The following is a 21,647-nucleotide window of genomic DNA, read 5'->3' on the forward strand; positions in this document are numbered from 1 at the left end:
CTCCGAAGTGTTCTGAAGGACAGTTTGGAAAGAGCAAAAAAGACTACAACTCCATGAATCCCAATAGAATGAATCCACCAGGCGAAGCAAACAAACAGAGGAGGTGGGAAACGGAGCCAACAACAGGCAAATAACATGACAACGATAAGTCAATACATCTCGGTTATAACCGTCAATGTTAATGGTCTCAATTCACCCATCAAAAGAAACAGATTGACAGAGTGGACCAAGAAAAAGATTCGACAATGTGCTGCATACAAGAAACACATTTAATTCAAAAAGAAATTCATAGATGAAAAGTCAAAAGATGGAAAAATAATACTCCACAGGAACCTGGAAAAGAGCAGAGGTAGCTATTCCATTTGCAGACAAAGTGAATTTCAAGCCAAGACGGATTAGAAGAGACAAGAAGGTCACTACATCCTTCCAAGAGGAAGACAGAAACACTGCAGACTTTCAACAGGGGAAAAGAGGATCAGAAGGAAGTCCTGTGATGGAAAGATACTGCAACTAAGGCTTCCACTCCAGGACTCTGAGCCTTTGCTTTCCTTAATCCTTGTTGCTCTTCTGCTCAAACACCTCCCATGGCTCCCACCGTCAGCATGGGGCCCTGAGCTCAGCCAGTGGCAGTCAGGGTCTTGGGATCAGAGACACCAGCCCTCCTGCTCCACCGTCACGCCCACCCATGGCTCCCCAGCTACCCCTGCTGGCGCTCACTGAGACTCAGGCACAGGTGACAGCACAGTTTATTCCAGGGTCTGCAAACGAGGGTGGGGTTAGCTGGATTCCTGGTCAGGCCTTGGGGCTCCCTGCGCCCCGGCGCTCAGCGGCTCCAGCCTCAGCCACAGCCCGCCCTCTGCGCGCAGGATCACCTCCGGCTTCCTGCGCGGCTCGGCGGCGTCGGGCAGGACGCGGAAGCGCAGCAGAGTCAACGCCAGCACCACCTTCATCTCGGCCATGGCGAAGGTCTGCCCGATGCAGTTCCTGCGGGCGGGGAGGGGAGGGACCGTGACAGCGCCCGGCCCATCCAGCCCCGTCGTTCCGAACCTGGCCCGGGACCCCACCCCACCCTGGTCAGCTCCAGGGACAGCGAGGGGGCTAATCGTGCCTGGACCCCAATTGGGCATGTGTGTCCCCCAGCAGCGCTCAACTCAGATCAGGCGTGATGAATGGCGGGCTCAGAGCCCATCGCGGACCCCTCTTTCCCCTACCCAGCCCTCGGGCTCCACACCTTCCCGCATGACCCGTACAGGAGCCGCTGGAAACTGACCCAGACCTCCGACCGTCCACAACTTCGGTTGATGCCCCTGCCGTGCTACCCAAATCCCAGCCCCATCAGCCCATCCCCAGCTCAGACACCCGCTGCACCCACCTGGGCCCCGCGGAGAAAGGAATAAAGGCCAGAGGTGACCTGTCCTTGATGTTTTCTGGGTCAAAGCGGAAGGGGTCATAGACCTGGAGAGAGACCAAGCCGCAGCTGCTGTGTGGGGTCTCCCAGCACAGCCAGGGAGAGACAGACGCGCCTGTGGCAGAGGCGGGTGATGTCTGATTTCCCAGGTCAGCACCATATCCCCTTCTCTAAGACCCCTGTACAGGATGGGAAAGCAGCACCTCGGGGTCCGGCCACACAGCGGGGTTGTGATGGAGCCCGAAAATACTGATGAAGCAAATAACACCTGTGGAGAGGAAGGTACCGTAAGGACAAGGACCCACGGCCCGATGGACCCTGATTCTTGCCCAGGAACCACCCCCGGTGGCACCTTTGGGGATGACCCGGCCGTCGGGGAGCGCAACGTCCTGGGTGCAGCAGCGGGAGATGCCGGTGACTGGAGGGTGCAGCCGCAGACTCTCCTTGAGGCACATGGTCAGGAAGGGCAGCTGGGCCAGGTCCTCCCTAAAGAAGTCCCCAAACCACAGTTATCCAGGGCCAAAAGCAGACCACCAGTCCTGTGTTGCCCAGTGAAACCTGTATCCCTGGAATAATATAAGGCCCAGAGGGATCCGATATTTGAGAATTAGAAAAGCAAAAAACCACAGAAGTGTCCTGGGACTGTCCTGACCTAGGACTGTTTCCCCTGCCCCAAGCTGGAAGGCAGAACGCTGAGCCAGGTCCTCCCCAGGTCTCTGTGGCGTAGAATGGGTCTGGGCACAACAGTGAGTGTTGAGGCAGAGGGGGTGTTTGCGGGATGGATGAAGGATGCAGGTGCTCAGGACAACAGGTAGACAGCTTTTACCCAGCAGTCTTTTATGAACTGCTGGTCTAACACTAGGGGAGGAGTTAGAGCATAGGCGAAGAATACATGTTCAAGGAGGGGAGGTGTTTGAAAATGCTATTTTAGAGGAAAAAAAGAGTGGAAGAGGATTTCATTTACTGAACAAGTGCAAGGTGGCATCCTCCGCCCTTACTCGTTATCACATTGTCAATAATTCTCTCAACAGCCCAGATCTTTCTGTCCCAAAAGCTTACAATCTCTCCCTTGCCAGTCAGGCTGCAGAACGGAGTCTGCCTCTGGAGTCAGTTCATATACCCACTGGGCAGCAATGGCAGAATGAAGACATCATTGTCTACCTTCGCCAGCCGGAGAGCAGAGCCAGGAGAGGGGCTCAGGGACAGGCAAAGACAAAGATATAATATAGGAATTGACAGAGGTCAAACATGAGATTTCCCTTGCTAATCCATCTAGGACTTGCCACTGATCTTGGTTCCTATTCCCACTAGGCGATAATGGCAGAATCGGTGAAACATTTTCCCCCATCCCCAGAGAGCAAAGCCATGAGAGGGAGCCTGACTCACCATTCAATCTCTTCGGGCTCACGCCCCCTCAGGAGCTCTCGCACCTCCTGCCGGCAGCGCTCCTGGTATTCCGGGTGCCTCGCCAGGTTGTACAGGACCCAGGAGAGGCCACTGGCCGTGGTGTCATGGCCTGAGCAACGGCAGGGCAGCCTTGGGTCTCTGAGCTGCTTTAGCACCAATCACAGTGTGGACAGCGCCCGTCCCCTGAGACCCCGGGGAGGAAGCGGTTGTGGGAAGCATGGACAGATCCACGGTCGACCGACCACATCCCTCAGATGGAGAGACCGTGCACAGTCTGGACTTCCACACTGGAGCCCTCACCTCCAAACATGAAGGTGTCAGCCTCTGCTCGTATGTCCTCATCTGACAGCTCCTTTCCATCTTCATCCTGGAGAGAAGGCAAGAACCTCTGAATCACACCAGCTCTCAGGATCCTGAGCATCACCTAAGGCAACCTCAGCTCTTCCATCCAGTGACACAAGCTTACTCCCACACCTCCACTTCTCTCGGCTGACATCTTCAAAGTCCCCACCCCACCTGCATTCCCCCTAGCTCCCTGCCTGCTATTCTGTCCTTCATTGGCATAATCAATGACTTTTGAATGTTTTAATGCTTCCTCAGGTTGAGGGGCTTCTGATAACAGGTACTGGTAAAACATAAATCCTGACCTAATTGCAACCATCTTATCTAGTACAGATATACCTATTCTGTTCTCTGCCACTGAACTTGGCTAAACTGAAGGATTTGTTATCAAACTAAAACTTCGTGAATGTTCTAAAAACCACCTTGTTACATGCAGCCATGCTCACCACAAGCACCCATTACCCAATGTACCATGGCCTTCAGTTATGCTTATCTTAGTTTCTATAACTCCCTACTTGCTACCCTATAAAAAAGACAGACATATTGTAATCAGCCCAGACTTTGGAGACTGTTCCTCTGGGTCCAGCAGTGTTCAATAAAGTTTCCTTTCTTCTCCTGAGCTCCTGGCTTCTGTAGACTCAATTTTCCCACAGCATTGCTTACAGGATAATTGAATGGCAATTTATCTTGAAAGAGATTAAGCATGACTCCAAAGACATTTGCTCATATGCTGGATGATAAGTCCAGAGAATCTTGTTTTATCTTAACTGGGGTCACCTCTACTGGTTTACAGGTATATTGGCTTTACCTTTGCACTAGAAAGAACTTGTTTATAATTCCAGAACAAAGTTCATCCTCCATCTCCCGCTCCTCCTCCACATCTCTTTACCTCTTCCTAGGGGAAAGGAGAGGCAGATATACCCGCTGTTCTACATAAGCTCTAAGAGTCATAATGTGCCAGCCTTTCTTCTGGGATGTAAACCCTGCTATACATACAGGTAAAAATATTTCATGTCCCAGGGAGGGAGGGCTGGGAAATGAAACCATTAGGACAGTCCTCCTCTGTCTGTTGTTATTGCTGTGAGTGATAAATGATCTGGCTGATCAAGGAGTTTGGTGTCAAGATAAATGTATATATAGATATAGACACTGGCATAAATACAGACATGGATGTAATCACGGCTCCCTAACTGACTTGTCAATAGGCTCTTCACAGTTGCAGATTTAACACTGTCTTGCTCACTGCATTCCAAACTTATCTCTAACATCTACCTCTCTGAATTGTCCCACCCAAAACGCCCACAAGGAGTCCCCAGTGCTTTGTGCAACAAGCTTGCATTATTTGATCTGACATTTGACACTGAGGTTGATTCTACCTCTTGAAACGCCCACCTTGCTCAGCAGAAGCACGTCGATGAAATCCAGAGTTTTGGACTTGGCCTTGGCCTTGAAGAAATCATCCACACGCTGACTGGGGAGGGTGCGCCGCCGCTCCTGGATGACAGCATCTGTGAAGTCATGCACCAGGCGGCAGGCCTCACGGAATCTCTTTCCATCAGGGGTGAGATGGTACAGGAAATCCACGTGCAGAAGGACCTGCTCGCTTCTTCTTGTCACAAAGGTACTGAGCAACAAGATGGTGGCAATATATTTGCTGGGCTTCCTGCAGAATGAGGATATAAAGAGAGGGAACAGCTTTATATACCTGAAGGTCTATGAAGAGCTCTTCTTATCCACAGGTGGGAGATACTTCCCAAGAGAAAATTGAGAATCCAGAACCAGATGTCCTCACTGGTACATGGTAGGGATGAGCCATGATACTCAACTCTCCACAATCTCTTCTTTGCCTGCACCCCAGCTCCTAGGGGCCCCGGGGATATTGTCCTCTTCTCCTTTCTTTTCTACCCAGTATCCAGTCTTCCCTCTCTTTCCAAAAACTGTCCATATATCCCAGATTTCACTCTCTTCCACTGGTCCACGGCCCCTCCACCTCTCTGACCTTCACTGTCAGTGCCATCCAGTGTCTATGTGGTGGTCAGTGTTCCACAGAGCTCAACTCTGGTCATGCCCATCGCTGACTCTGCTATTGTTGCTCCCCCAAGGTCAATTGTTAAAGGCTTGGCCTCCAGCCTGTGGTATAACTGGGAGGTAGTGGGACCTTTATATAGTGAAAGAAGTTAGGTGATTGGATGTTGCTGTAGGAAAGGACATTAGGAATCCACTCATTCTTTCTCTCTTTCATTCCCAGGACCCATGAAGGAACAACCTCCTCCAAAACACACTCCCAGTATGACATATGGCTCCACCCAAGCCCAATGGTAACATAGCAAACCAAAAGTTGATGAAAGTCTATGAAACTAAACCAAAGTAATCCTTTTTTCCATTTCACTATCTTAGGTATTTTGTCACAGTAAGAAAACCTCACCAACATAAGTTCAAACATCTTCGGTGATTCACTGAAACATCAGGCAAAGTTCACACCCCTTTGATGTGTTATTTTGATGTCCGTAGGATCTAGCCCCTGCCTGCCCCTCCTGTCTCATTTCCAGGTGCCTCATCACTGCCTGTTGCAAGGGATCTCCAATTCAAGCCCACTTGCTTTTACTAAAACAATTTCACTTACATGGAAAAGCCACTCTTCCTCTCCTTCCCCCTTTCTTACCCTTTAGTGACCAGGACAAGGGCCAACTCCTGACCCACTCCTCTACGTAGGCTCCTCTGGACAGTCCTCCCTCCCCACCTCCTCCCTTGGCTCCATGGCTCAGGGTCCCAGCCCAGGGAAAGGACTCACTCCTGACAGTTGCTGTCAAAGCTGAACACGCATTTCTGCAGGCTGTCCAGGGTCATCAGGCTGATGTGCTCAAACATGTCCAGACAGGTGCTGCCCTGGGAGACCAGGCGCTGCCATTTGGCCTGGCCAGAGAAGCGGACAGAGATGGGAGTGGGCCTTGGCTTCCCTGAGCCCTCCCCAACTCCAACCGCCAGGATGGAGTCCCCAGAACCAGCCTGCAGTTCTTGGCCCCAGACCGCTGACCCCCGGGAGGACCAGGTTTGGATGGGAACAGCAGCTGTTACAGTTAGGAGAGGAAGACTCAAGCCTGGGAGTCAGTGCCCTGAGTTTAGGTTCCAAATCGACCTCCATCCTCTCTGCACCCTCTGTCAACTCCTTGCCCCGCTCCCTGGGTCCCATCTGTGGAATCTCTGCAGCAGTTAGGTTCACTTGCCTTGATATACAATAAATAAGGAAGGAACACCTAACACATCATTCCTAACTCACTTCTAGCTGGTCAAACACAGTCAAGCTCCCTAAATCTCTCTGACCCTTAGATTTATGTGTAAAAGGGCAAAGATAACCTCTACCTCATGTGTTTGTGAAAAAATAATTTTTTGAGACAAGGTCTCACTATAAAGCCCAGGCTGGCCTCAGATTCACAGCAATCCTCCTGCCTCAGCTTCCCGAGTGGTGGGATTACAGGCATGTGTGACCCTGCCAGGCTGTGCAATTTAAATTGGACAGCAAACATTGTCAGATTGCATCATTTCTGACATATAATGAGTACTTAATTAATGTTGGCATTCTTTATCATCAGTGTTATAAACTGACTTCAAAATGGCTTATATTTGGAGAGGCAGTCCCTCACAGGCCCTAGGTATCCTTGCTGGGTTTACCAAAAGTGCACTCCTCTGATGTTCTTAACCTGGCTGGCTTCTCAGAGTTGTGTTTGCAGAGAACAACATCCAGGAATGAGACACTGAGAACCTCTGACAAATATCAGCCTTGCTTCAGCTACCTACAGCAGAAGGCTACCTATGTCAAAGCTCCTGACCTGTGATGCAATATACACTTGAGTGGCATATATTGAAGCCCACTTGTGTCAGCCCCACGGGACTTGGGTAGCTTGGAAAAAGGAAGAAAACTAACAAGAAGCACTTGCTGCTTGCTGCATCATGAGTAATCAACTCTTCTTTGTCTCTGATCCCAGAATCTTGTGTCTTCTGGGACAACTCATGAAATAGTAAGAAGCTAACTTCTCTACTGAAGCTAAGCAAAAGGACTTCACAAAACCCTTGCCCCAGTTTATTTCTGCACCCACACCCTGTGCAATGTTATTTTTCAGCAACTTCTGTTAAGAGGTGGATCCTATCTTCTTATTTTTTATTCTGGGCTAGACTTCTGACTTTGGCCAAACAGATGACACCCTGTCTTTGCCAAATAAACAACCCCACATGCTTTCTGAAGGGAGAGAACCATGCAAGAGAGCCCAGTTGTCCCAGCTGAGGCCATTCTGAATCAGCCTGAAGTTAGTCAAGCCCAAAATATGGGAAAGAACTGACCCGTGATCAACAAAGTTCCCCACCTGATCCACAGCTGATCATAAACCACCAGTGATTCCATCACCATCCAGAAAACATAGCTTACCGACGTACACATTTACTAGCAATCCTAAACCCTTGCTGCTTTAAACTGATGAGTTTGGAAGTGGCTTGTGGCTCAGCAATAGAGTCTATGCAGTTTTCTTCCTCCCCATGCTCAGTTTGCAAGTCTCCTTCTGTGAGAGATACCTGTAAACTAACTCCTTCTGAGAATTACCATGTGCCAGGGACGTGACTCCATTATGTCCTCAAACCCACAGCTGTCATAGGATTTTTTATCCCCATTTTACAGAGGGGGGAACCAAAACTGAGAGAGAAAGACCAGTGGTCTCAAAGTACTCCTTCCAGAGCCCTTCACCCTTCACGCTCCAGCGGGGACCCTGGGCTCTAGGACTCACATGCATGACATTTGTGCTGTCATTGAAAATCTTCACATAGGGCTTCAGGATGTTGAAATGGAAGGCGGGTGTCAGCATGCGACGGTGGCGGCTCCACTTGTCACCAGCACTCACCAAGAGCCCATCCCCTAGTGGGCAGCCATGGGCAGTGGGCAAAGGAGATCCTTCCCCTGGTTCCCAGGTTGTCCCCAAGCCCCTTCACCTGCAGGTACTCACCCAGCCAGGGTCTCAGGAATCTGTAGAAGACCATGTCCTTGGGTGCAACCGCAGCTGACGTGAAGGCAACCATCAGGGGCCATGGGCAGGGTGGAGCCTCCCAGCCAAGGCTCTGCACTTCCCCCGAGCCCAAGCAGGAAAGAACAGGAGCCAAGGACAGGAAACAGGCAGGAGGCAGAAGGACAGGAGAGATGAACTAGGCAGAAGTAGCGGGGTAGAGAAAAACAAAATCTAACATGACACAACACACCTTGACATGGCTCCCACGTGATCTAACACCTTCTGTCATGCCCATGAACAGCAAAACACTCTACAGAGATTCTCACAGAGACTTAGGACGTCCTGTCTATCTTGAAATCTTTGACATAGACCTAGGACATGTGACATGTATCCTGATATGACCACAACATACATGACAACCATGGCATGATACAGTGTGCTCTGATATGGACGAGAGATGGTCTGGCATGACCTCTATGAACCCCACAGACAGTCCACAGGCAAGATTTACATGTGGTTCCATTAATATTCCAGATGTGTCTCGATAGGGCCTCAGACAGTACATGGATATATTTAAAGACCTGTCTTAGACAAGATTGAGGTCACAGTCATTTCTTAGAGGCACTCTGGTCCTAATCTCAGACAAGCCCCAAGTATAGACCAAATACGACAGCAAGACAAAAGGACAATCTCAGATAGCTCTGACAGGAACCAGGCAAGCCCCTACGTGCCCCAAGTGTCTTTGGCCTGGAGTCACAGATGTGACCGTCTGTAGAAGATGACAGGTGTTAAACAAGTGTGACGAGATGTAACAGACACCAGGAGAAATCAGGTTCCAGGCTTAAGTGTGACTATGACAAAATAGGCTTAAATTGAATATGACAAGATTGCCACACAGGATATGTCATACCGATGAGCTCCAGGCCCAAGCAGACAGAGCCAGCAATCAGACAGCTGGGGTCCAGGTGAGGCAGAGGTCAGATGACCACGGCCACAGTCAATTACCCTGCCCCACCCAGCCTGTCCAAGGAGGGCAAGGGCAGAGGGCAGGGGAAGGGAGCCAGACAGGGATGGAGCTTCCTCAGGAGCATTCCTGGGGCCTGGAGAAGGGCTATAATCACCTGGTAGATAACTGACAGGTTGGGGTAGAAGGAAACAGCCCAGCAGAATCGGGTGTCATGGAAACCACAGCCCAGATCCCACACCAGCCACAAACCCTCCCATTGCTCCGGGCCCGAAGACGGGCAAAGCTGATGCCAGACATGGCAGAAGGCCTGGGATGCGGCCGATGTCCCCTCCATCACTTGCCTCTCGTTTAAACCTTCCCGCTAGTCATTACAGACCTGCTCTGGGCAGCCCCTGCTCTAGGGACCTTGCTTCTCCACTGAGCTGTCACGGACCCATCCCTCTCTGGTCCGTTCCTGACCACACGAGGTGGGTTGTCTCTGTCTCCTCCAGATGAGCAGATCCTCCGGTACAAGGCCTTCAGTGAGGCACCGAACGCAGAACACCAGGACCGCAGTGCGTGCAGTGGGTGGCAGGAAAGGAAGGAGAGTGGAGCGGGGACAAGCGAACACATGAAAAAAAGGGGGAAGCTGAGAGAGAGGAGGCAAGGAGGGACCAAGGTGCTGCAGGGGCCACACAGAAGCACGGGGCAGAGGGGAGGGAAGTCCAGCCATGAAGTCCTTGTGAGTACCTGAGGCGCTGAGGACAGATCGGGCCGTGTCAGGGTGGCACAGAATGATGAAGGGGAGGAAGGGGCCTATCCACGTCACAAAGCCCTGGGGGTAGGTGGCCACCAGCTCAGCCACTTTCTTCATACCCTGCTCCGTGGCAGTGACCTGCAAACACATGTTCACCTCCTGAGATTACATTATGGTTCTGTGATGCTGTTTCCACAACAGATTCACCATCCACAGTGCGGGTGGCACCATCCAATCCACTGAGGGGCCGGAGAGAACAAAAAGACAGAGGTAAAGCAATTGCACTCCTTCTTCTCAAGCTGGGACATCCATCTGCTCCTGCCCTTGGACATTAGAGCTCCAGAATCCAGCCTCCAGGCTCCAGGGCTTACACCAGCAGCCCCAATCAGGCTGTCTTCATTACTTATCTCTCGTTGCTGGAACAAAATATCTGACACCCAAAATTCAGGAAGGAAAGGTTTATTTATCTCACAGTTTGTGGAGGTTTTAGTCTATAATCAGCTGGCTGCAAGGCGGGGTGGAATGGTACAGGGGCAGAAGTCTAAGGCGGCAGAGGACAGCAAAAGCAGCAAGAGCACAGAAAGCAGGGGAACAAGCCTCTTTTCCTCCCTTATATTGTAAGCAGACTACCCCCCCCAGGCGGGGTGTAGTGCTCACGTAATCTCCATGCCCTCCTCCTGCACAGGCTCAGGATGTTTACAAAGTAAGGACCTGGCCCCCTCGTTCTGTCACTTCGTTCACCTTCTAAACTTCTCAAGTTGACACAGTAAACAGCATCCTACTGCGGTAAGGGCGCGTCCTTTCCGCACCAGGAGGTAGAATTGCTGAGTCACTTAGTTAAGCTTTTAGGTGACACGATGTATCAACCATAACATCCACCAGGTCCTGCGACCTCTGGACTCAGCTAGCATTAATCACACCATCAGCTTCTCTGCTTCTCTCACTTGCAGATATCAAATCTGGGGCTTATCTCCAGAACTACATGAACTGATTCCCGTAGTAAAGCAATAACTCTCCCAAAGTGCGTGCTTGTACACCTGTATAAATCATTGGCTGTACTTGCACTCACACACCGTGTAAGGGTATTTCCATCCACAGACTGCGTGTATAACGGTGACCCCATAGGATTACAGTGCACCTGGAAATTTCCATTGCCAAAAAATTTTACTGCACCTTTCCCATTATAAAATACACTTAGAAATGTACATAGTCACCACTGTGTTACAGGGACCCACCCGGCTCAGAACAGTCACGGATGTACAGGTCTGCATGCCAGGAGCAACAGGTGGCACCTCTCGGACGAGGTGGTGTGGAAGACACCCTCAGGGGTATGGAAGACACACACTGTGACGCTGGCCTGGGGACAAAACCCACTCATAATGAATTTCCCAGGACTTGCTCCCACTGTTAAGTGAGGCATGACTTCTGCATGCATTAGCATGTGCACACATGTATATGTGCACACACGCATGCACACATGCACGTGCAGCCCCTGTTGATCCTCTTTCTCTGGAGAACCCTGAATAATAACCCATCCCAGCAGCTCAGCAGCAGCCGCCTCCTCCAGGCTGTGGAGGTGAAGCAGACCCTGCAGGGAACATTTACCTGGATCGTGAAGCGTGGAGTGCTTCTCTGCACCCCTCCCTGGGCCATCTCCCACTCCCAAAGGTGTATCCCACAGCAGATGGAGATGTCCCACAGACTGCCCACAGAGATGCCCACTTGGCCACAGAAGGTGGCTTTTCTTGTTCTGGGACTGGCTCCAACGCCAAGAGGAAATGTCCAGGAGAGGTAGCTTGTGCGCAACAGTGTGTCCTAAGGACTTGTCCCTAGGGCTGGCTCCACATACAGGCTCCAGTCCTTCTCATGGGGAAGGGTCTCCATATCAGGGATCCTCCAGACCCCAGGGGAGCAGACCTCTAAGTCCCCATCAGAGTGGCAGCTCCCTCCCACTGCCCACCAGGCTCTGACGCAAAGCCCCCTGTGCAAGATTTCACTGGAGCTGTGTAGGGAGCAGCTGAAGCTGGGAATTGGTCACACATATGGGGTCAAGACAAGGCCAAAGTGCCTAAAGCAATCAAGCTACCTCACTCCTGAGGAAAGCATCTTGCCTGAGACAATTCCAGTCATTAGTCACTAGGCAACCCTGTGTACCTGATGCTAACTTTGTCAAAAGTATAAATAAACACCCCTATGGGGGTTGGTGAGGTCCTCTTTTCTTATCAGGAGAGAGAGCTCCACCTGACCTCAGCTTTCATCTCTTGTATATATTTCTTCATCTTCTCGCCTCCCTCCCCCCCTCCAAGACCACTGAGAGCAACTTGGTTTGTGGCAAAGCTGGGCGCAGGCCCATCAGCTGTGCCCTTTGCAGGGGGAAGCAAGGGAAGCCACGTCACCCAGAAGGGTAAGCAGATCTATGTAAAAGGTCAAGGTGTGGAACTGAGGGTGGAGTCAAGGAAGGCTTCTAATAGGCGACGTGAGCAGCCATCTTTGATCCAGGTTGCAAAACAGAGTCCACTGGTACATAATGAGAGGAATAACAACATAACAGGAAGTTCTCCCGTGAAAGAGCAGGGAGTCGGCCTGTACCTCTTTTCTGCCTCAGCTGTGGCCCTGTGTTGGGAGGGGGGAGAATCAATGCTCATTCCTGTGAGCAACCAGAAATCCCAAGATGAGCTGACAGAGAGACTGGGTCCAGCCTGAGAGCAGACCCTGGACAGTACCCTCTGGAGGCCTCAAGATAGCCCACCCAGGGAGCCCCTGACAAGTGCAGGATGAGTGTGTCTGTGGAAAAATGTGTGAGTCACCTTCTGTGTCAACAGAAAAATGACTGAGTCATCTCCTTGGCTTCTCTACTGCCCTAGGCCAAGGCCTCCTAATCCTAGATAGCTAATCCCCATCCCAAACCCTCAGCAATCCATCCACCCTGATGTCCCAGGCCCCCTGCTGCCACACTCACCATGCCCAGGTGACCCAGGAGCCAGCTCTGTTTGGAGGGCTGAGGGAAACACCAGAGACGACGAGAGTTTTTATAGAAGGTGTAGGTCCAGGCCAGAATTCGAGACAGGAGCCAAGAGGCCCCGATAAGCATCAGGAGCAACCAGGGGGAGGCTGCCCCTGGCCCCAGACCCAGCCAGGACACACTCAGCTGTGTCATCCTGTAGGGAAGAGGAGACAGGTGAAGGGTTTCTGAGTCCCAGAAAGGAGACTGGGGACTCCAGGGACAATGGAGAGGGGCAGAAACTTAGAGAGTAACAGGGAGGTGGAGGGACACTGGGGACAATCCAGGGGAAGAAGTCAGAGCAGGGAGACGTGGAGGAAGAGGAGGGTGAGAAAAGATGGGGAGGAGGAGGAGGAAAAGGAAGAGGAGGAGAAAATGAAAGAGAAGGAGGGGGGAGAGAGGAGGGAGGAAGGGGGAGGAGAAGGGGAGGAGGAGGGAGAGGAGGAAGGAGACAGAGGCTGACCAGAGTCCAGACATGGCTGAACCATAGACAGTTGCCCAAGAGCTGTTACCCAGAAACCTCCAGTCTCTGGGGCCATTAAGTTCCTGGAACCGTCCCAGCCTTGGCCAGCACCCTCTCCATCCCAAAGAGGACCCTCCAGCCCCACCTCGAGAAGCCTGGCACCTTCTGCCAAAAGCAGGTTTTCCCTATAGCTTCCTCTGGCCTCCTGGGAGAACAGGAGTAGGCTACACAGGTCGAGTTCTTCTTTGTCCCTGGGTCCTGTCGTGAGCCTAGATCAGCCCACTGCACCCCACCCCACACCCAGCTGCTTCCTGCCTTCCTGGGCAGGCGGCCAAGTCATGTGAATAGGGCCAGCTGTATACAGAAGGAAGCAAATCTGAGCTGCACGGGGTGAGCGCCGGATCCTTATACTTGGGGGGCAGACAAAGGCCAGGGTGCGGCAGATAGAAAGCAGACAGCAGGGTTCGGGCTCCAGGAGACCAGGGCCAGCTCAGGTCTTATCCCGGAACATCTCCCGGCTTCTCTTCACGTGCAGGCGGGAGGACAGCACGCACCGCTCACCATTTCTCAGCGCAGAACTAGGAAGCTCGGAGATGGAAGCCTCGGGCTCCCTAGCTGCACAGCCTGGAAAGAGTTCAAGTCCTGCCTCTAAGCAGCGCAGGGTGTGGGTTGAGACACAACTTTCAAGGACAGGAACGAAGAATCCAGCCCCACCCGGGCATCACCAGGGTCAGATTCCAGAGAAAAAAAGCCCACCGGGAAGAGCACATCTGGCACATCTGGAACCTGGGCTGTGCTGGTGGCAGGAGGAGGAAGGGAGGAGGGTGTACGAGGGAGTAAGAGCAAAAGGGGCCTCTGTGACAGTGTCCAGCAGGGGGCGCAGTGGAGCCCACGTTCTGCCTGCCTCTGACTGCGAACAGGCCAGCCTTCCTGGGCTGTCTTCCCTCCGGAAAGTGGGATGTCACATGACGTCCTTATTGGGGTACAGCGAGAGGAGCCTCCAAAAGGGAATGAAGAAATGGGCTGGCAACGACTACTTCGGCTGCTGGAAGCCAGGGCTGCACTCTGTGCAAAAGACTATGGGTGAGGTACTTCTCCGGTGTGCTGGGTACTCGGCACAAAGCTCACCTACTGTGGCAGGTGCTCTGCATAGCTGCTTTGGGTCACAAGCTCACCAGCATCACAGTACCCAAGGCTCCCCACTTCTCTCTCCTGGGAGCGCTGGAGACTCAGAGAGGGAAGCCTGTACCCTGAAATGTAGAGCTCCAAGGAACCCAGGTCTTTCAGACCCTCAGACCCCAAACTCTGGCTCTGACATTCTGCTTCAAATCCATTTTCTGAGAAAATGCCTGTGGATCTAAGAACACTTATAACGGTGAAACCTTAAGCAATGTGGTAGCCCCAGAGGAGAAACACCTTAGGCCCTTTCTACCTGGCTTCTCCTCCACACCAGGATGCTCCACCCAACAGATCTTGTGCTCCTTTCTGTCCGTCCCTGGATTCTGTCCAGAATTACCCTCTGGGGACAGCTCAGATGAGGGACAGATTGAAGGCTCAGCTCCTAGTAGGTCTGCTGAGGAGGAAGCTGGGGGCGACATGGCTTTCCTGGTATTAGTAGTGTGTTAGTGAGATCCTAACCCTCCCTCTACTGCCCCACTATCCCTTCCAACTCCATGGCCTGAGATTTAGGAGCTGGTCCTAGAGCCTCAGTAGAGTGGTGTGTACCATCCTCAGAATCCTCGTACCACTTCAGGACAGAGGTTACCTGCTGGTGGGGCCAGCTATATCAAGGTCATGGGCAATGTCAGAGTTTGATAAACCAGGCTTATTCCTGGCAACTTCAGCCAAGCTCACTGCAAGACCTACTGTGTGGTGGGAGAGTCAGGCAGCCTAGAGTAAGTGGATTATTCACTACCATGATGTGCCTATTTCAGTCACTGACCCAATTTTTTTTTTGTCTTTGTCAAACAGGATTTCACTATGCAGTTCAGGCTGGCCTTGAGCTCACTTTGTAGCCCAGGCTGGTCTTGAACTAGCAACGATCCTCCTGCCTCAGCCTCCCAAGTGCTGGGATTACAGGCATGCACCACCATGCCTGGCTTGACCTAATTTTTTGTCAGTGACCCAATTTTAAGTCACTTAAGTATATAGGCTTTTTTCCTCCTCTTTTTGTGGATGAGAGTAAGAGAAGATTTCAACTGCAAGTTGTTTCTTTGGGAGCAGGTTCTAGGAAGCACCAATATTACAGTGGGGAGGTGACATGTGAGGAAAAGGCAAAAGTTAAAAGGAGCTCGATGAAGGGAATTTCTGAGGCTCAGACCTGCTGGGGAGCTCTGGGACACAGACGGGACAGGCCCTGCACCTCAGATCACGCCGCCCAGAGTGAGGCAGCTGGCCTGTGTGTCCACCGATTGCCCCTCGCCAATATGCAGGGCTGCTTCTAAAGGACTATTTTTCCTGCCTGCTCTGCCAAGGTCAGGCCTCGGGTCATGGACAGGAGCTCTGCAACCCAGAATAAATAGTAACAACCTCTCAGAGATTCCAACAAACACATATGCACACATGCTTGGACATGCACAATGTGTAAATACAGACACACACACATACACATGGTCCTCACAATGGACACAACTGCAACGTGTTCACATGCATACAAACATGGGCCAACACGTATATACATAACAGCTGCATGTATATATAACACACAGTCACCCGTAAACCTACACCGCACCGACTCAGTCTCTCAAGGTGTAACTGAACTGATGAAGGCCAGGTTCTTTAGAGCCTGTTATCCCCATATTTTCCAGCAGAGGGCGCAGCCTCCACACTCAGGAGCAGAACAGGCCCACACAGCAGTCAAAGGGAGAACTAGGCCTGTTTGTGCTGTGAGAATCGCATAAGCAGATGTAGCAGCAGCGTCCTGGGGACCTGCAGACCACCACTTCCCGCTCTCTCCATCCGCTCACCGTCACGGTCCTTCGAGGGATCTCAAAGCCTATCTGGAATGAGAAAGGAGACATTTAACATCCCAAGTGCACGTTAGTCTTTGAAAGCCCTATTCTCATAGGAAAACATTACATATTTTTAAAAAGAACAGGAAGTATGTGTAATAGAAAATTAACAATAATTCTTTAATATTTGGGGACTATGAGTGACTTCTTTTGCTTACTTTTTTCTGGGGGAGAGGTTGGTTTTCGTTTTTTGAGACAGGGTCTCACTGTGTCGCCCAGGCCGTTCTTGAACTCACTGTGATCCTCCTGCCTCAGCCTCCCAAGGATTACAGACATGCACCGCTGTACCCAGCGACTTTTGTTTACTTGTACTTTCTTCTATGAATATGCCTAAAATAAGAAAGGCATTTGAATGAAGAATTTTTAAAAACATACATGACTTTCCACTCGGAGCATACCATGTATTTTTTCTTCTCATTTTATATCTAGTAATCATCTCAGGTCCCCAGTCTGTAGCTCCTGAAAGCTGTCAGCCCTTGACTTCTACCCTCCTGCCAGAAAAGGCCAAGCCCAAGGGAGCCCCTGTCAACAGCGTCCTTGGAAGGAAAAAAGAAGGGGACCATGAGGGACTAAGACAGAGCGGGGCCTGTCTTAGCGGGGCCTGACAGTGTGCAGGCAGGGGAGGCAGGGCCAGGCACACTGAGTGGAGTCCACATTCTGCCTCTGTCTCTGACTGCACCCCGGGTAACCTCGCTCCCACCCTCTCGCTGGCCCCTCACGTACCAGGAGAATGAAGGCCTGGTGACATCTCTCTGGGAAAAGAAAAAGGGTTTTTTTTCTCAGTCCTAATCTTCAGGCTAAAATTGGACCAGGTTGTAATTTCCCAGGTGTAACTATATCATCTGCAGCTGTTGAATTGTTATTTCCTGGTTCCTTGTTATTTTTAAGAGATCTTTCCTTCGTGCTGCAATGCTGTCTTCAAGGTTTGAAAGTCTATCTTCAGTTTTTGTTCAAGTAGTTTGGCCAGCTTTCAAGGAAATCTTTAATTTCCTGGATATCTCTTTGAATCCATTTCATGCATTCAAATTCTTTCCTATATTGTTCATTCAAGGCTTCCATCATGTTTTTCTTTCTTTTTTTTTTTTTTTTTTTTTTTTTTTTTTTTTTTTTTTTTTTTTGAGACAGGGTCTCGCTATGCAGTTCAGGCTGGCCTTGAGCTCACTTTGTAGCCCAGGCTGGCCTCGAACTCACAACAATCCTCCCGCCTCAGCCTCCCAAATGCTGGCACCACACTTATAGGCGTGCACCACCACACTTGGCCCCCATCATTTTTCTACGCTCCTCTATTTTTTGTCTATGTCTTCTTTAGATATGCCGAGCAATTCTTTCATTATGGTTGTCTTCTTTTTTTACCTGAGGGATTATTTCTGATCTGATTTCTTCTATAGCCTGATGGAGTTGTTTCTCTGATTTAGCTGCTATTATTTCAGAAATTTCAGGTGTGTAACTTCTAAGTTCTTCTATGTTGGTGTCTCCACCAACATTGTTCTGGGTGGGCTGAGATTGCATTTTGCTCCTTTGTTTTGACTTTTTCCATTTCAAAAAAAAATTTTTTTTTTGTTTTCTATGGTGATCCTTGTAAGTTTGGTAGTAGATAGCTATATCACTAATATCAAGGCCTCTCCAGGAATAGTCTGTACTTCAGGGATATCATCTGTGGGTAGGAGATTCTTGGTTTGTGTCTGTCCCAAGAGCCTACCTTCCCAGTTAATTGAGAGTGAGATGTCCATTTCTGTTTAGTTCAGTCCCCAGTCTTTTGGTGAGGGGCTGTGGTGAGGTTATTACCCTAGAGCTTCCCAGTATAGTTACACAAGGGATAGCAACTGATTACAACAGATATGACATCTTAGCTACAGTAGTACAATTAGTAATAAGCGCAATTTAGAAGCAGGGGCTGGGGATTTAGCTCAGCAGCACAGAGCCTGCCTGGCAAGTGCAAGGTCGTGAGTTCAATTCCCAGTACCAGAAAAAAACAAACAAACAAAAAAGAAGCTGACCAACTGCGGTTAACTATTTTTTTTTTTTTTGGTTAACTATTGATTTTGTACTTTAGACCATAGGAGCAGAGCCTATAGTTGTATAACAGAACCAATGGTAAATTAGGAATTTGTATGCAAAGTGTTTCCCCTTGTTAGAGTGGATTTGCCCTGGGTTCCTCTGGACAAGATGGTTGCCCTCCCGAGCTCTTCCCACGCTGGCTGCCAGGCCCGCAGTGTAGGAGTATGGGCCCGGCACCAGGGTTGCTCCAGACTGAGGCTCCCTGGATGGCAGAGAGGCGGTAGGTAGGGTTTCTCCCCTCCTGTGTGTCTCACCAAGGTTCCTGAGCCACATGTCACTCCTACGATGGTGGAGGGCAGGGGGCAGAGTTTTCCCCTCCCGAGCAGCTCTCTGAAGCTCCTGAGGCTCTCGGGTATAACTATAGATATGGTGAAGTTACTGAACATTCTGAGCACTTTCCTTTAACAGCAGGTGGCCACATTTTCAAAGCTTACATTTGTGTTTTGTGATATGTAAAATATGATACAGAAATGTTATGGTTTGTGCCTGGGTGTCCCCCCAAAGCCTCATGCGGTCGTGGGGCAGGCTTTTAGAGTTTGATTGATTATGGGTGTGAGAGCTACACCCACCCTAGGGTGGATAGTTTGCATATGTAAGGGAGAGGAAGAGGCTGCTTGCCACGATTCCTGGCTTTTGTTTTTTGGTGCTTGCTGCTTTGCTGTGTTCTGCAGACATGAGCTATAGCTCTCTGCCATGTGCCAGTCTGCCTTGTAATCTGCCAAGTATGGACTAAAACCTCCACAAACTGTAAGTGAAATAAACCTCTCTTTCCTTAATTTTGGGCATCAGGTATTTTGTCCCAGCAACGAGAGAAAAGTAACCAAGACAAGAAAGGAGCTGGGGATTTAGCTCAGTAGCACAGCGCCTGTCTGGCAAGTGCAAGGTCATGAGTTCAATTCCTGGTACTGGAAAAAAAAAAATTTTTTTTTTAAATTTAAAAAATATGATACAGAAAAAGGGACGAAATTCAGTTTTGTGGACTGTGGATGCTTAACAGATGCTTCAACTGTGTTGCATATGCAGGCTTGGTCTGGGTTCAGATCATTCCTGGGAGGGGTTACCGTTAGGGAGGAAAGGAACTGATAAACCACTTCTGCCGCTAGTTAGGGGCAGGCTAGGTCCTAACCTTGATAATGCAATGCCATTGTCTTAGTCTATGTGGGCTTCTGTAACAAAGCACTTCACCTGGTGTTGTGTTTTATGTCTGGGTGTCCCCCCACAGCCTCGTGTACTCATAGGCTGGGTTCCTGGAGAGGAACGGACCTTGGGGGCTCCATCTCCGAAGGTGACTTTGGAGGTAGGCACTGGTTGGAGGAGGGTCAGCTGGGCTATGACCCGGTAGGTTACACCTTCCTCCTGGGTCCCTCCCTTCTCTTCCTGCTTCCTGGTCACCATGACACGAGCAGCTTTCCTGCGCCAGACCCTTCTGCCGTGCCGCTTCCACCCGGAGTCAGCAGGCCGTGGACTGAAACTCCTGCACCGTGAACCAAAATAAACCTCTCCTGTCTTAAATTGCAGGTTTAGGCTACTTTGTCCCAGAGACAAGAAAAGTGACTGAGAAAACTGGGTAATTTATTTTTAAAAAATAGAAATGTATTGCTCACTGTCCTCACGGCTTGAAAGGCCGAGGTGCCAGCAGACCTGGCGTCTGGTGAGGGTTTTTCCTCATGGATGGCTTCATCTTTGTACCCTCACGTGGTGGGACGGGGCAGAGAGCACCCTCAGGCTTCTTTCGTCAAGGCATTAACCCCGTTCGTGACTTAATTACTTCCCAAAGGTCCATTTTTTAAAAATACATTTTATTAGCACTGTACCTATTAATTCTATAAAACGTTGGCTTTCAGTGTGGAATTTCCACACTTGCATACTTTGACCATAGTCATCCACCCTTTACTTCCCCGTACCACCTCTCCTCTTCACTTTTTCCCCTCCTCTTGTCTACTAAGTCTCCCTTCTACTTTTGTACCATTTTTAAATTTTTCAAATATTAGAGAAGACAGGCAATACTTGTCCTTCTGAGCTTGGCTTATTTTGCTTGACATGATTATCTTCAGGACCACCTAATTTCCTGCAAATGACAAATTTTCATTCTTTTTATGGCTGACTAATACATACTTATAGATCACATTTTCTTTATCTGTTCATCTTTTTTTTTTTTTTTTTTTGGTACCAGGAATCGAACTCAGGACCTTGTGCTTGTCAGGCAGGCACTTGTGCTTCTGAGCTGTGCCCCCAGCCCAGCTATTGGGAATTGTGCTGCAATAAACATGGGTCTGAGGTATGCCATCAGGTGTGCTGAGTTCAGGTATGCACCAAGGAGACGTATAGCTGGACCAAATGTTAGCTCTGTTTTTAGTTTTTTGTGGAACCTCCACACTGATTTCCGTACTGACTTTTCTAATTTACATTCCTGCCAGTAGTGTAAATGGTTCCCTTCCCACTACACATCCTCACTGGCATTTGTCCTTTTTTTTTGTATGCTTAATGAAAGAAGTTCTGACCACCATGACATAGAGGCTCAGTGTGGTTTTGATTTCTTTCATTGCTAAAGATGGTGAACACTTCTTCATAGACTTACCGGTTCTCTGTACTTCTTTGGAGAAGTGTTTGTTCAATTCATTTTCCCATTTAGAGAGGGGCATTTTGGGATTTTTTGGTGTTAAGTTTTTTTGAGTTTTTGTAGACATTCTATATAGTAATCCTGTCAGAAGAGTAGCTGGCAAATCTCACATTCCATGAGTAATCTCTTCACTCGTTTCCTTTGCTGTGCTGATGCTTTTTACTATCATGCAGTCAAACTACTATCCATTTGATGAGTCTTGCTATTATTTCCTGTGCTGTTGGAGTCCTGTTCAGAATGTCTTTGCCTTTGGCTTCAAGTGTTTTCCCCATGTCTTTTTCTAACAGTTTCAACTTTCAGGTCTTAGATCTAGGTCTTTGTCCACTTTGAATTGGTTTTTGCATAGGATAAAACCAACTTCTTTTTTTCTTTTTTTTTTTTTACGGTACTGGGAATTGAACTCACGACCTTGTGCTTGCCAGGCAGGCGTTGTGCCACTGAGCTAAATCCCCAGCCCCTCTTCTTTTTTTCTATGTGCATTCTATATGCATTTCTTTGTACTGAGCTACATCCCCAGCTCCCTTTTATTTTTCATTTTGAGGTGGATCTTGCTGAGTTGCCCACATTGGCTCAGACTTAGGGTCCTCCTGCCTTACTTCTTGATGCCACAATATTAAGGATGAGAATTAGATGCATGACTTTTGAG

At 49.7% G+C, this 21,647-nt stretch overlaps 1 protein-coding gene across 2 annotated transcripts; it reads right to left on the minus strand.

The window, feature by feature from the left end:
- Nucleotides 1-728: 728 nt before the first annotated feature.
- LOC102003667 (phylloquinone omega-hydroxylase CYP4F2-like) lies at nt 729-13,606 on the minus strand. Of its 2 annotated transcripts, none has more exons than XM_013505323.1 (13): nt 13,458-13,606; nt 12,808-13,006; nt 9,842-9,986; nt 8,146-8,199; nt 7,930-8,057; nt 5,949-6,070; nt 4,550-4,820; nt 3,116-3,182; nt 2,795-2,924; nt 1,761-1,894; nt 1,612-1,676; nt 1,373-1,455; nt 729-984 (listed from the first exon to the last, which is right to left on the minus strand). In XM_013505323.1, the coding sequence occupies exons 2-13, from the start codon at nt 13,003-13,005 to the stop codon at nt 777-779; spliced, it is 1,605 nt and encodes a 534-aa protein (XP_013360777.1). In that variant the 5' UTR covers nt 13,006; nt 13,458-13,606; the 3' UTR covers nt 729-776. The 2 variants fall into 2 exon arrangements, with proteins under 2 accessions (XP_013360777.1, XP_013360776.1); XM_013505322.1 differs by having other exon boundaries at nt 13,475-13,563.
- Nucleotides 13,607-21,647: the final 8,041 nt, after the last annotated feature.

This window comes from Chinchilla lanigera, unplaced genomic scaffold, assembly GCF_000276665.1.
Source record: "Chinchilla lanigera isolate Chin_1 unplaced genomic scaffold, ChiLan1.0 scaffold00094, whole genome shotgun sequence".
NCBI lineage: Eukaryota > Metazoa > Chordata > Mammalia > Rodentia > Chinchillidae > Chinchilla > Chinchilla lanigera.

Bases quoted from the DNA above. Each gene is read 5' to 3' on its own strand.
- LOC102003667 (XM_013505323.1), bottom strand. From the start codon at position 13,005: ATGACACAGCTGAGTGTGTCCTGGCTGGGTCTGGGGCCAGGGGCAGCC. The intron at 6,071-7,929 runs GTGAGTCCTAGA...TTCTCTGGCCAG, and splicing joins ACAGCACAAATGTCATGCAT to GCCAAATGGCAGCGCCTGGT. The intron at 1,677-1,760 runs GTGCCACCGGGG...TCCTCTCCACAG, and splicing joins CGGCCGGGTCATCCCCAAAG to GTGTTATTTGCTTCATCAGT.